General features: G+C 34.1%; 1 protein-coding gene across 3 annotated transcripts in view; it reads left to right on the top strand.

The window, feature by feature from the left end:
- Swt1 (SWT1 RNA endoribonuclease homolog) overlaps positions 1–16042 on the top strand; it is an 84252-nt gene that overhangs the window by 52176 nt on the left and 16034 nt on the right. For 2 of the 3 annotated variants that reach the window (XM_076831998.2, XM_076831997.2), the window contains one exon: positions 1622–1753. The exons of the other annotated variant lie outside the window; for it this stretch is intronic. In XM_076831998.2, the coding sequence (XP_076688113.2) occupies positions 1622–1753 (132 nt within the window). The remainder of the gene's footprint in view (positions 1–1621; positions 1754–16042) is intronic. 3 annotated transcript variants of the gene reach the window in all.

Genomic DNA, 16042 nt, shown 5'->3' with positions numbered 1-16042 from the left:
ATAGTTAGAATTTGGGTTTTGAGTTTAATGTACTAGATTGCCTTTTGTCAAATAGATTTGTTACAAATAGTGAACTTTGGGGCTGGGGTTGTGGCTTAGCAGTAGAGCGCTCCCCTTGTACGTGCGAGACCCTGGGTTTGATCAGCACCACATACAAATAAATGAATAAAATAAAGGTATAAAAAAAGAAAAAAATCTTAAAAAAAAACAAATAGTGAACTTCAGTGGGATATGTATCAGAATTACCTAAAGACTTTAAAATGTGTGTGTGTGTGTGTGTTAAAGTTTTTTTTAAAAATAGAGGAATAATTTATTTAAAAAAAAGAAAGAAAGAAAAAAAAAGCACTAGGGGATTCAGACCTAAAACCTTGATGAGAAGCATAGCTTTGTGTGTGTGTGTGTGTGTGTGGTATGAATGTCAAAACTAGTGAAGACTCACCTAGATTGGCTAAACAAGTAAATTTAAAAGTAAAATAAAATAGTGAATTTTATGTTGTGTGTATTTTACCATAGTTATACTACTTTGGAAAGCACTGTAAAGTAGGGGAGAAAATTACCTTTAATGCTACTACCTAAAGGCTGCTATAGTTAACCTTGTTAATATATTATGTACACCCTGTTTTGGTTTTAGGCACATTAATTTCTTTTGGGCTTCCATAGCAAATTACCGCTGAGTGAGTGGCTTAGTATAACAGAAATTTATTTGCTCACAGTTCTGGATGCCAGCATTGAAAATCCAAGTATCTGGCTGAGTTAATTCTGGAAGTTCTGAGGGAGAATCTATTCTATTCATTTCTCCAGTCTTCTAGTGTTTGGCAGGAGTGCTTGCCTTGTAGATGTTTCACTCCAGTCTCTGTCTTTGTTTTTACAGAGGGTTAGGGCCAGCCTATTCTAATCTAGCCTTCACTTTAAATTAACTAATTATATCTGTAAAGACCTTATTTCAAATAAAGTCACATTCTGAGGTTCTAGGTAAATATGAATTTGGGGAGGACAACCCTTGTAATCCAGTATACCCTGTTTGTTTTAATTTTTTTCAAAACAGTTGTTATATTATTTAAGTAAGTTTTCTGTATTTTTATTTTTCTTTTTCATACAAATGAGCAGAGCAACATCTTAGTAGTTTGGTATTTCATCAAGTGGTTGATTCACTATTTGCTTAACACTTTTTATAATGATAATGTTGGACATTTAGGGTATTACTAATTGTTGGCTAATTGTGAATAACTATGATAAATTTCTAGAAGTGAAGTTAACTAGGACAAAACTGTCAGTTTCAACAGATATGTAATCTGATATCTGTTTTCTTCATCCTTATGTTCAAGTGACTTAATGGAGGTTGATAATATTCCTGTTTCTCATATTTTGTGGTCTCTTAGAATGAAACATTATTCACATAGTTTTTACAGTGTTACTTTAGATTAGATCTGTATAGTGTCTGACCTAGATCCCTTGCATAAATGTCAGCCCAGATTTTCACATGTCACCATATTTTATTTCTAACAAATAATCTGAATTATGAGAAATTTATATTATTACTTTATTTTAAACACTGCAAATGGAAATTCTTGAATTACTTAAATGAATATGAATTAAGTATCTTTTTTTAAAAAAATTTTAGTACAGATGTGTTTCAAAGATTGGGCTCAAATTCAACTCTGACTACTTCAAAAATAGCATCTTTTGAGGAAGCATTTATATATCTTCAAAAGTTAATGGCAGCAGTGAAGGATATTCTTGAAGGAATTCAGAGGTAAACTATATTAATTTTATGTTTCATTTATGTATTATGTTTCTCTTTTTTCTGGTTTATCAGACTTCTTGAGTTGCTTGTATTCTTCTTCTAGCATATTTTGTAAACTGATGGCTTTTAGATTCAGCTTCTTCCTCCACTACAGCAAATACCTGTTTCTAGTTTGGACCTCAGAATGTTTGCACCTTTTTCCTTCCTAGGAAAAAATGTATAAGATTGTTAGCCTCATGATGAATTTTATATTCTTTATTATATAACTATTTCCTAGAGTAGTACCAGATACCTAGTAGACAATCAGTATATTAAGGTAATTGTCGTTGCACTTTTTTTGTTCCACAGATATTCTATTAATTTGATTTAAAGGAGTGCTAATCTAAGTAGACAGGAAAAATGTCAGCTTTTTGGCAGCTTCATTGCACTTTTAAAACAAATATGTTAGTATTTTTTAATGTGGTTAATTCTTCCAATACATTTTCTCAGTATGACAAACTGAAATAGTTTGAGAAGCAACTAGTTTTCTGATGGCTGAAACCAGAAACAGTACCAAACTTTATTTTACCACATTTTTTCCTATATATACATACGTATCAGGATGTTTAATTTACAAATTAGGCACACCAAAATATTAACGATGCTAACTAGTAATAAAATAAAATAATTGTCACAATATATTGATATAAAGGGTTATGTGTAGTCTCTCTTTCACTCTGAAAATACATTATGTATTATTCTGTTTTTATATTTTTTAAAATTTTTAAAAGTTTTTTAGTTGTAGTTGGACACAATACCTTTATTTTTATTTATTTAGTTTTATATACTGCTGAGGATTGAACCCAGTACCTCACACATGCTACAGGGATATACTCTGTAGCGGAGAGACAAGGTTTGGCAAAAGATGAAACTAAATCAGGGTTTGAGGAGAATGTCTCACAGACCAAGGAGAGCAGTTCTACGTTTTTTTTGTTTTTTTTTTTTAAAGTTTTTTAGTTGTAGATGGACACAATACCTTTATTTATTTATTTTTATGTGATGCGGAGGGTCGAACCCAGTGCCTCACGAATGCTAGGCAAATATTCTACCACTGAGCCACAGCCCCGTCCTAGAGCAGTTCCTCTTTATCCTCTAGGCTAGTATTTCTCATACATTGAGAGCTCTAAATTATGTCAGGACAGAAGTGTTTCTGGTCCAAAAAAGCTTTAGAAATATTGCATAGTATACTATCCGCTTTGAAAATCACTATACATGCATATTAATGATTTTCAAAGTTATGTAGGTAGATCCTTTCAGTTTTATTGTTTGGTTAATTGCAGTACTGGGGATTGAACCCAGGGCCTTGCACATACTAGGCAAGCTCTCTACCTTCCCCCCTTTCAATTTTAGAATTTTTAAAACACATTGATCCTTGGGTCCCTCATCCCGGAGATTCTGATGTAATTGGTCTGAGATGTGCTGGTTAACAAGATTTTGAAAATTTCTTCAGGAGATTCTAATGTATTAGCAAGGTTGAGAACCACTATCCAATATGTTATCCACTATTTCTCAAAGTGTGGTCTCTCCTATACTTTTATTAAAAGAACTGATTCTCAAGCTCTCCCAGATGTACTGAATCAAAAACTCTAGGCATGGGAACTAGCTTCTGTGATTCTGTACACACTAAAGCAGAATCACACTAAATTCTGTACACACTAAAGTCTAGGTGGTTTTCCGACTTGTGGCAGATTATGATTAGCTGGGAGTTTTTTGGGTTTTTGTTTGTTTGTTTTTTATAATAGTGGTTGAGCCCTCCTTTACATGTATTAAATCTGAAACTCAAGAGTGGACTAGGCATATGCATTTCTTCCCCCCACCCCAAGTTTTTAGTTGTAGGTGGACACAGTACTTTTATTTTATTTATATATTTTTGTGTGGTGCTAAGAATTGAACTCTTACATGATGGGCAAGTGCTCTACCACTGAGCCACAACCCCAGCCTCTAGGCATAGGCATTTCTACCAACTCTCCAAGTGTTGCTGTGGAGCCAGGGTTGAGAAGGTGTAGCATGTACTTACATAAACTGTTATCAAAAAGAAAGAATTACATGAATTATAAGGCTGATACAATGATGTTATCCCAGGAATAAGTAACATTGGTGGTTTGGTTATTTTTTAACATGTGAACTGGTATTAAAGCTGTCTTGAGCCTCAGGTTTCATCTATAAAATAGGCATAATAACATCTTCCTAGAGCATTTTAGGATTATTGTGCTTTGAAATTACATTGTTGGAATTAATAACCAAACAAGTAATTCTCATATTGTTTGTACAGGAACCTGTCAAAAATGCAAAGATCTAGGTTTTACCCTAGACTTATTGAAATAAAAATATCTGCAAATATTTTGTACATCGGGGAAGTTGTATTTTTTTTTTTTTAATATTTTTTTAGTTGTAGATGGACACAATATATTTTAATGTGGTGCTGAGGATTGAACCCAGTGTTTCACGCATGCTAAGCAAGAACTCTACTACTGAGCCACAACCCCAGCCCAGGGAAGTTGTATTTTTAACAAGGCTTCTCAGGGGTGAGCAGGGGGAGATGAGATTTCTATGCAGGTGGCGAAGGACCACATTTATAGAAGCTGCTGCGTCATAACCTGTTTTTTCCAGAGCTACCAGCAGGGAGTGTTGTGAATGAGAAAGTTTGCTCATCTTACTGATTCAAAAGGAAAGTACTAAAATTAGTTATTTTTTTTTAACTCTTCAGACAGTAGGCATGTAAATAAAAAAATAATAGAAGTTAATAATTATTTACCAAGTGTATAGGTGATGCTTAAAATCTTTCAGGAAACAGAATCATTAAATCAAAATAAACACAGTTCGAAAAATTTATTTTGGCTAAATATGGATGTATTTAAAACTTGAGATTGAAAAGTACATTTAACTTTGTATTAACTGAAAATTCATTAGCATTTTTGTGCTTATTAAAATGGCATGGTTTCATTTGATTTTGAGATACATGCTCAGTGAATATATGTCAGTTGTATTTCCTTTGATCTTAAAAATAGTAGATCGTATGTAGTATTATATTGGGACTTAGTGAGAAAGCAAATTGTTAAGCAGGTCTTTCAGTTAAAAAAGTGAGTGAAAATATATTTGGTAAACTAAGAGCTTAAGATTTGTTTTAGTCAGTTTTTTTTTTTTTTTTTTGGTGGGGGGCACTGTGACCAAAAGACCTGACAAGAACACTTTCAGAGGAGGAAGTTTGTTTGGCACTACAGTTTCAGAGGTCTCAGTCAACCCATTTTTTTGGGCCCAAGATGAGTCAGAACATCATGGCGAAAGGGTGTGGAGGAGGAAAGCAGCTCAGGACATGGCAACCAGGAAACAAGAGAAAGCTCTGCTCACCAGGGACAAAATGTAGACCCAAGAGGCACACCCCCAGTGACCTACCATTTCCAAACACAACCTACCTACCTTCAGTTACCACCCTGTTAATCCCTATCAGGGGATTAATTCACTGTTTGGGTTATAACGCTCATCATCCTTGTGTTGTCTCACTCTTGAGTTTTGGTGGACACCTCATATCCATATCCTGGCAGGGTTCCAGTTCAGATTTATCCCTTTGTATCTGATTTTGGGCATGTAGTTCTTCCCTTTCTATATGAGAATCCTGATGCCTTCTGTAGGGGAATGTATGAGGTGATGTATGAGAAAATACTTTTAAAATTATATTTATAGCTATTAGTTTTATTTTTTCCTCTTAGAGCTTGTATGTTTAATTTGAAATGTTTAAATTATATTTCAGTTTAAATTAAATTATAAACATGATTGTGGTAAGATTGAAAAGCTGGGGATACAGCACAGTTGGTAGAATGCTTGCCTCACATGCATAAGGCCCTGGGTTCAATCCCCAACACCACAAAAAAAAAAAAAAAAAAAAAGATTGAAAATACTGGTGGATCAGAGTTGTCTATATAGTTACTTATACAGTTGGGAACAGAACGCCTAATTTTATAAAGCTTAAAAAAGGGTGGGGATATTGCTGATTCCTATGCTTCCTAAAATTTTTTGGGTAGAGAGGAAACTTAATTAGTTTAATTGCAGTTGATTTAGAAATTACTTCCATTTCTTCTTTTCCTTTTACAGAGGATTAATGTGCGTACTTTTGTTAATGGTTTTCTAATCTAAACACCAAAGAATATTGGGGGCAATGTAGACAGATTTTGTTTTTTTTTCCCCCTATGTAAATGAAAGTGTTTTAAGATTTATTTTTTTAGGTCTGTGCTGTCTACTACCAATTTACATTTTAGTAACTTATGTCTGGATTGATCAAGTAACTCTTAAAACCATAGAATCCTTTTGCTTAGTATATAAAGTTTCATTTAGAATGAAACAAAAAAATTGGAGAATTGAATCACAGATTCTAAAAATAAGGAAGGTCTGTTATTTGTGCCTTTATCCAAAACATTTAATGCCTACATGTGTTTTGTGATTAAACTAGACAGCTTCATAAAATTAACAAAAGAGGTCTTTTAATCCATCTCTGAGGGGCATTATAAATATGTGCAGCTTTGCCTTGAAAGCTATTGCTCAAAGCACAACGTAAGTATTTTAGGTATATTTTTTGTGTCCATAAAGTAAATGATGAGCTTCCTAGTTTAGAGGCTAAGGGAAGAAGGAAGTGTAAGGGTGAGAAATTGCAACCTGCCTAGGTTTCTGTAATGTGTTTGTTTTACCTTTATAAGGTTGAAATTATTTAAAAAATCAGCAGTTTAAATAAAAAATAAATAAATATACAATATGCCTAAGTTTGTTTGACAAAAATGCAGCTTTAAAAATTAAGCCAATGTCATGAACTCTTAGATTTCTAACTCAGGTAGCTTTAGATGAAGTGTTTGAAATAATCTTTTCTTAGTTTCACATTTTGTATCATGCAGGCTAGTGAAGAGGGAGAGGGAATTACTATTACATAAAATAATTTGGCACTTTTAAAAAAAATTTTAAATTTATATATGACAGCGGAATGCATTATGATTCTTATTACACATATAGAGCACAAATTTTCATATATCTGGTTGTATACAGAATATATTTACACCAATTTGTGTCTTCATACATGTACTTTGGATAATAATGTCCATCAATCACATTTCACCATCATTTCTAACCCTATGCCCCCTCCCTTCCCCTCCTACCCCTCTGCTCTATCTAGAGTTCATCTATTCCTCCCATGCTCCCTCTCCCTACTCCAGTCTTCTCTAATTCCATCCATTTACCTGCAGATGTCATGATTTTATTCTTTTATTGCTGAGTAATATTCCATTGTGTATATATGCCACATTTTTTTAATCCATTCATCAATTGAAGGACATCAGGTTGGTTCCACGGTTTAGCTATTGTGAATTGTGATTTCATCTCACTCCAGTCAGAATGGCGGCTGTTATGAATACTAACAACAATAAGTGTTGGCAAGGATGTGGAGAAAAAGGTACAGTCATACACTGCTGGTAGGACTGCAAATTGTTGCAGCCAATATGGAAAGCAGTATGGAGATTTCTTGGAAAATTGGGAATGGAACCACCATTTGACTCAGCTATCCCTCTCTTCTGTCTATACCCATAGGACTTAAAAGCAGCATACTACAGGAACACAGTCACATCAATGTTTATAACTTGGCACTTTTTAAAAATTCAGTTTGATACATTTTGAGGGGATAATTTTATATGAAGGCATCTCAAGTTTAGTAACTTTTTTCTTTTCATTTTATTTGATTGTATTTAAATGTAGCAGTAAGTGGAGTACTGACTGGTACATTTGGAGAACTGACTGTTATATACATGATCATGTGTTGCATTGGCCTGATCTTAGTTTTGGAAAATGAAACCTTTCCTTTTAGGAAAGGAAAAGGATTGATTTTTATCTTCAACTTTGTAATAACTGGTGTCACATTCCTGTGGCTTTGGTTTGAAATATTTTTTTAAAAAAATATTTATTTTTTAGGTGTAGATGGGCACAACACAATGCCTTTATTTTTATATGTTGCTGAGGATCGAACCCAGATCCCGCCCGTGCTAGGCGAGCGCTCTACCGCTGAGCCACAATCCCAGCCCTGGTTTGAAATATTTTATAGAGCTGTTTTCCTGAAACAATTGTAGTCATGAAGTTTTTTTGGTTCGTGTATATGTATTATAGTTTACATGTATTTTCTATTTTTAAGTCTCTGTAATACATTTTCTATTACTCTTTTGCTCACCTCCCCTTTGTGTGTGTGTGTGTGTGTGTGTGTGTGTGTGTGTGTATGTGTATGTGTTTTGCTTATGATTAAACCCAGAACCTTGCACGTGTTGCCCAATTTTAACTTAAGAACAGGCCATGTACCTGATTCCTGGTAAAAGGAGCTCTATAATCACCACATCTTTTCAATACAACTAATGATTTGGCTGCTTCAAAGATGTTGGAGTTTGCATTTGAAAGAATATTTTATTAAATTAGACTCTTTGACTTTTAACCATACGTTTTGAGGTTTTAGAAAAGGTCAGCCTTCATTTGACAAAGATAGCACTACTTCTTTAGTTTAGGCTAGTTCTTCAAATAAAGGTTTTATTAATGACATGATAATGGATAGACAATAAAGACCTTAAAACTTTGACTATTGAAGTTTAGAAGTGACTCTTCAGTATCTGAACTTACTGCAGTATACAGGGGATTCAGGCACTGATAAAAATTCTTTTATCAGTGTAGGAGTTTATGCATTTCAGGTAAGACATATTTTCTTTAAGCCTTGGCCTTTCTACCCCCTTAATAATTAGACCCCACTTCTCCACACTTTAGCTGGGGTTCCCACAATTCTTCAGCTATTGCTGTACTTCTTCATCAGACTTTCCACATACATACCCCTTGCCCTTTCTATCATCAAGTGTATCAGTTGCTTTGTAAGAGAAAATAAGACCTATTGTTTATAAATGAAAAGACCATTGCTTCACTTTCCATGCCACCATTTTGTATATAATTTTATTTTTATAATTTATTTCATAATCACCTAAGTTTTTGAGTGCCTCTGGAACAGAAGTTATTTTTCTATTTCTAGAACCTTGCACAAGTAATAACACATAGAAAACAGTATATATTTATGGAATGAGTGTTCTGCAGTTTCTGTGATGGAGGGCTAATTCTTTTAGGACTGAAAGGTGCTGATGGTACTACATTATAACATTAGATAATTAGTGTAGAGGTTTTAAAAGAGAGGTACTGCAGAGAGTTAATACAAGAATGGGTAAAGAGTAAGAAAGTCAGGAAGAAGAAGAAAGAGGAAAAAAGAGATTGAGGAGATGAAAAAGGCATTGATATCTAGAGGATGATGGAACCTTTAGTGATTTGCCAAATAGCTCTTGGTGTCACATTATTCAAGATTACTTATTGCTAATCTCTCTGTATCAAGTATCTAATAGTTACTAGGAGGAAATATGGGATTTACTGGAAGAGATTTAGACAAACGATTCTCTCTCTTTTTATTTTTTATTTATTTATACGCTGTGCTGAGACTCAAACCTAGTGCCTCATGCATGTCAGGCAAGTGTGCTACTGCTGAGCCATAGCCTCAGCCCAAATGGTTCTTTTTTAAGAGATTACATATACTTAATATGGTATTATAATATATGGACAGATACTTCATTAGTGAAAGCTTTTTGTGGTGTATCTATTACAGTTTGATAAACATTAATTTAACAACATTTATATCAAATTGTATTGTGATATACAACAAAATCTGTATTAAAATAGCTGACAAAATGTGGCATTCACTTATCAGTCTGACTGAATTATCTGATTTATTTTTTAACTTGAGTCTTTAATGTAACTGAAGGTGATAGATCACTATGACTTAATATGTAGAATAACTAGATATTTTACATATCTGAAGCTCTTATCTATGTTTCTTGGCATTTGTAACTTAAGAAAAAGAAATAAAGACCTTCCTAAATATCAGTGGAATATTGCCTATTCCCGCCATCTCTAGAGTATTTAGGTGTTAGTGTTCACTTAGTAAAATACAGTTTTGGATGACAAAATTAAATGTCTCCATTTATGTACTCTTTGAAAAATCACACCAGAATTAAGTAATATAATATAATGTGAAAATTTCTTCTTGAAGGTGACAAATCTCTTATTTGTTTATGGAGTTATTTTTTATTTACAATCAATATTCTTTTATTTAAATTTGCCTTTTGTTTTGTAGCTGGTTAATCATACCTAATGATTTATTAATCTGATATTGAAAGTCTGTGCCATTGAGTCTTATTTTAGGACATGCTAAAACCACTAAATATAACATTTGTTAATGATGCAGATGGAATAAATGACTAAATAAATCAGTGGAGTTTGAACACTAGTAAAATGATTGAATGGGGATAAGTGGAAGATCAGATAGAGGTTCCGAATAAGGGTAATCATAGCAGTTCTAAATTAGATAGCCAGAATACAGTAAGTATATGGTAGAAAGCCAGATGACCAGTGCCATTTCTTCTTACAGAATAGTTAGAAGGTTTAAAGTTAGAGTGTGCCCTGTACTCTAGGATTAGCTTCATCTATTTCGAGAAATATTCTCTTGTGCCGCTAAAGAACTTAGCACTCGGGCTGGGGATGTGGCTCAAGCGGTAGCGCGCTCGCCTGGCATGCGTGCGGCCCGGGTTCGATCCTCAGCACCACATACAAACAAAGATGTTGTATCCGCCGATAACTAAAAAATAAATATTAAAAATTCTCTCTCTCTCTCTCTCCTCTCTCACTCTCTCTTTAAAAAAAAAAAAAAAGAACTTAGCACTCTCATGGGCTAGCCAGCTGTACATACCAAGAAATGATGCAATCAGCCCTCAAGGGGTGTTTCTAATAATATGAAAAGGTTGAAGTTCAGCTCAGGACTGTGTATTCCCTGTAGAAGAGACTCTATGTAGAAATAAGTATTGTATATCAGAAATCCCTGGAATTATCTAACATTTGGCAAAGTAACCCTTTTAGAATTATTATAAACCTATCCTTGACAAGAATATAACTGGAACTATAAGTTTAAATTTTCTAAGTACTCTTTAAACTAGGTTATTATTGTTTTTAATTTATATAATTTCTGACTTTTGACATCATATAGCTATATTTTCCTCCACTTAATAGTTGAGCTAAGACAAATAAATAAAAATAAATAATGAAAATTATATTTTTATTAACAGCAGTGATTTATACAGATTTTATTTAAACCTTTTTGATAATATCAGTTAAAATGTAAGCACTTCTGTACACTTTTGGGATGCAAGGTTTATAAGGAGTATATTAGACAGCTTTCTCCAGAGGGATTTACTTTATTTATCATCATGCCTGTGTGCTAGAGAAAGTGAAACACAAACTTCCTAGGGGATTCATAGATACTAGCTCTTAGTTAATGCTCATCCCTGAGATGTAAAATGCCATTATAATTGGAGAAATTGTCCAAAGGAAATTTACAATGATTAATATCACATCCTTTAATTTCTGTGTTTTAATTATGTTCATATTTGGGGGGATAATTTTTGGAAAATTTTCTAAGATATGTTTCTTTACCTTCTGATGTGTCTGATAAAAGCACAAACATAAAACAGGGATGTCAGCTTTGACATTTCTTGTTGATTGTATTTGGTTGCATTATTATTATCACCGTTAGTCTTTAGGTTCCTTGCTGGAATCTTTTTTTTTTTCAATACATAATCTTTAATGGCTACAAAATATTGTAAAATTTGAATATATCATCGTGTAGGTACTGAATTTCAAATAATTTTTTAATGAACAATTTTACAATTATCTGCAAATAATTCAAACAATGCCAACATTTAAAAAAAATTTTTTTTTTTTGTATTTTTAGTTATCGATGGACCTTTATTTATTTATATGCGGTGCTGAGATTTGAACTCAGGGCTTCACATATGCCAGGCAAGTGCTCTACCACTGAGTCACAACCCCAACCCTAAATACCAACATTTGTACACAAAACTTGCCTATGTGGTGGTTAAGTTGAAGACTCAGTCAGTGAATTTGAAATGAAGCTTTTCCTTTTTTGTTTCCAATAATATCAATAATTAATTTAAATATAAATGAACTAAATATTGTATTAAATGATATAAATGTTCAACATCTGTAAAAACCATGTGAAATCTTTGAAACTAGTACCTGTTGCATGAAGATTAATTGGATGAATAATCTAATCTAAAAACCAATCAACCAGACATAACATAAACTGTAGTTCCTTGAAGTACATTGAAAGCCAATAAATAATGCCACAGTTCTTCACCCATCCTCAATGATGAACTCCCACTCTATCCTCTGGATTCTTCTACATATGTGACCTGAGGCTGTCTGACATATTGACCAAAGTAAAGGCAGGAGTTGAGAAGGGATGCTGATAGGAGGAAGACTGAACTGTAGGAAGACAGAATTGGAATATTAGAGGTTGATAGTGGGGTGTGTAACTGCACAAGTGGGCTGATAATCCCAGTAGGCTTCCTGTACACTTATTTCTTCTACCTGTTCATATTTTGCATTGAAAGTTTCATTTTTTACTTTGAGACATGTTTCTTGGTGAGATTTATATTTATTCATTATGAAGATGAGGCTACCCAATTATAAGGGAAATCTTCCTATATTAGAACTTGGCATGTGGAAACTTTCAGTTGAGGTGTGGGTGTTCAAGATGGTGTGGAGGAAAGAGTAAAGAATGCTGACTGTATTGGGCCTAGACCTCTACCCTGCTTCAATTAATCTGCTTCTGCTGTTTTAGAAATATATGAAAATTCTAAATCCTCTTTCATTTGGATATAAACAGGTTCTACTACTAACAACAGAATATTTCAGTCATAAAACTAAATTTTTTATAACTTGCTTCCAGAAGTTTTGTTTTCCCCTAAAAAATTGACTAGTTGTTTATTTGCTAGTATTATATGAGTTGGTATTGGTACTTTGTTTTAGACCTCCTCTTTCTTTGCCTGTCAGTAGTTATTTCAGGTTCTTTTGTATCAATTTAAGAGAAGTACTGTATTTTGAAATTTTCAGTATGTACCTGGTTAGGATTCCATCTGCACCATAGGAGCATATTCTATGGGTAGTTACTTTTAAAAAGTCAAAAGTTCCTTCAGATTGCTTGGATATAATCATAAGCAATTAAGAGAAGTAGCTATGACCCTATAAAATATTTCACACGTAAAAGCAGAGGGGCTTATTTGTATTCTATTAAGGATTCGGCTGTTGTCATTATTCCCTTTTTTTAAAAAAAAAAAAAAACATTTTTAAGCTTAGGGCCAAATGTGTAAGTAACCATATCCTCAAACAAAACAAAAGAAAGAAAACTCTAACTTATTCTCAGTAACATTATAAAGGAGTTAAAATTTTCATAAATACATCATTTTTTAGAGAAGTATTAGAGATATGATTTTATTTTAACTGGGTCTGCATATTTTTAATATGCATTTTCAACTTTATGTTGAAAGTTACTTTAAATAGAATTCCGTATTCAGAAATTTAATTATAAGTTCAAAGACACCTCTTTGGGCAGGGAACTTTGTTTATATACCTATTCCATGTTAATTTCTATATTCCTTTTCAGTTGTGTCTTTCGTAGGTTCAAGGGTGACTGGTTTCTGTCACTGTCATACCTGTCTGCCACCAGTGAAGGTACTGATCTCACTTGTCCCTTCTTACATAACTAGGCACAGTAGAACTTTTTTAGAAGGAACCTTCACTAAAAAGCTAATGAATATATGACTAAGCAAAAATCAAACAAAAAACTAAATAGATAAAAAGAGTTCAGCAGTTCTTTGTGCTGAATTAATCAAAAGATTAGCTACAAAGTTGCATGCTTCATGTTTTTTGTAGCTGATGGTCAATTTCCCTTGCTTCTATCCTTAAGTTCTGGTTATCTATTGCTATGTAACAGATCACCCCAAAACTTACTGGCTTAGAACAATAGCATTCAACTCTTTTTTATTTTCTTCAGTGTTTCTGGGGTTTAATATCCTCATCTTAGCAGTTCTTAGTTGAGTGCTCCTGAGTTTTGCAGTCCGGTAGTGCCTGGAGATATTTTTAAGGCTAGCTGCAGCTGGCTATCATGTAGAACACCAACATGTGGCCTCCATGTATCATGTACTTCCTTATAGGCAAAATGCTGATTTAAAAAGAGAATCCCAAAATATCAGGAATTGTTTTGCCCTTTAAGACATTTTCTTAGAAATCATATAGCTTCATTTCCCCTGTAGTCAGAGATCTGCCTAGATTTGGGAACTGCCTGTTGGTAGGAGAAGGAATGTCAGCGTTAAACTGTAAGAACATGGGGATGAGAGATCTTGTTGTATGACATCCTGGAAAGTGTATTCTGATGCCATTTGCTCATAACAGTTTACATCTCTCACTTGGAAAAGATAAATCATCCCCCTCTTCCTTAAACCTCCAAGTCTTATTCCATTATGGCATTAGCTTTCAGTCCAGGATCTCATAATTCAAATCAGGTCCAGGTATAGTTGAGGTGAGGCTCCTTAGGTCTGCTGCTTGGGCATGCTCCTTGAGATCTGAACTTCCTCTAGATCTGAACTTCCATGAACTAGTCAGTGCCACCTACTCCCCAGTGTAGACTCCAAGCACAAGCATAGGATAGCTACTATAAGCATTCATATTTACAAAAGGTGGGAACAGGAGGTGCACAGGATCACTAGCAGTTCGAAAATCCAGCCTTGCACCTGTTACTACTCACTTGATTGGGGCTCTTACTTAACATAAGAAAAGTAAGTTGGAATAGAGGAGCCTTCTCAACTTGCTTCCTACCAAAAAAGGCGGGGAGTCTGAAGACCTCTTTTCATTCTGTATTCTCTCTCTCTCCATTTCTTTTTTAGTCCAAGAGGTAGTAATTCTACAGTTCCAGTTTATATCAGATCTTTAAGTTTCCTCACAAACTTTTTTTTTTTTTTGGTACCAGGGATTGAACTTAGGGGCACTTAACCATTGAGCTACATCCCAAGCTCTTTTTTGTATTTTATTTAGAGACAGTCTCACCGAGTTGCTTAGAGACACAATAAGTCACTGTACCTGGCTTTGAACTTGCAATCCTCTTTCCTCAGCCACCCAAGCTGCTGAGATTATAGGCATGTGCCACTGTGCCTGGCACTTGCAAATATTTGATCTCTGCTCTTAAATTATTAATTCCATGAGGGCAAAATCAATATCATATATCCTTGGTATCCCCAGCATTTTGCTTTAAATCTCATACTACTACTAAGTAATAGTAATAATTTAATATTAGCTAACATTTATTATTAAGTGCTTAGTATATATTAGACACTTACCTAAGCTCTTTACCTACATCTTTATGATTTATAGGATTACTCCCTCAAAAGTAACTGTTATAATCAGTTTTTCATATATGAAAGATCAGAGAAATGTCATTGTCCAAGTTGGTTTTGGCAGAATGATTATTGAAACTCTGGTCTGATTGTAGAGAACCCATCTTTAAATACACTAATCTTTCTAACTTAAAAATGACTTCAAATTTAGTTGTATTCAGCAGTGGTGCATGTTGTAACCCCAGCTACTTGGGGAAATCAAGGCAAGAGTATCACAAATTCGAGGTCAGCCTAGGCAATTTAGTGAGATATCCTGTTTAAAGAGCAAGAGAAAGAAAGGAAAACAATGGTTATTTGCTTCAAAGGATAGGTGTACATGCTTTCTTAGGTGAGACCAGAAGAATGCTAAAGAAACGGAAAATAATCATTAATCCCAAGGACAAGAAATTTGAGGTAAAAACACAAGGAAGAAATCTAGAAGACCCTAGAAAGAAGTTGGGGAGCATAGCATAAGGTAGCTACAGAATGAGAAGAGCTGAGAAGTTTCTAAATGCTCATGTCTCTCTTTTATTTGCTAATGGCTATTCGATGTAGGTAGATTAGCCCAGTTTAATATGACCAGCCTGTGAAAGGAGAATAAAGGTGAATGGAAGGAAAAGTTCAGGAGACTGCCATCACAAATGTCAAGAAGGATCGGGTTCCAAACCCAAATAATTTTTAACAGTGTCATGCTACTGGGAAGGTGTGAAGCCTGGTGGGAGGTCTTCTGGACATTGGGTGCATGACCTTGAAAAGGATAGTAAGATCTCAGCCCCTTCTTCTTTCTTTCTTACATGTTTTGGCCATGTTAGCAGGTTTGCTCTGCCATGTACTCTACACCATGATGTGCTCCCTTGCCACAGAGCTCAAATTGTGACAAAAATAAACCTTTCCTCTCTGTAAATTGTTCATCTCATGTATTTTGTAACAGTAA

The sequence above is a fragment of the Callospermophilus lateralis genome, chromosome 13 (assembly GCF_048772815.1).
Source record: "Callospermophilus lateralis isolate mCalLat2 chromosome 13, mCalLat2.hap1, whole genome shotgun sequence".
NCBI lineage: Eukaryota > Metazoa > Chordata > Mammalia > Rodentia > Sciuridae > Callospermophilus > Callospermophilus lateralis.
The sequence above is the reverse complement of the archived record's forward strand: the minus strand, read 5'-3'. Positions and strand labels throughout refer to the sequence as shown.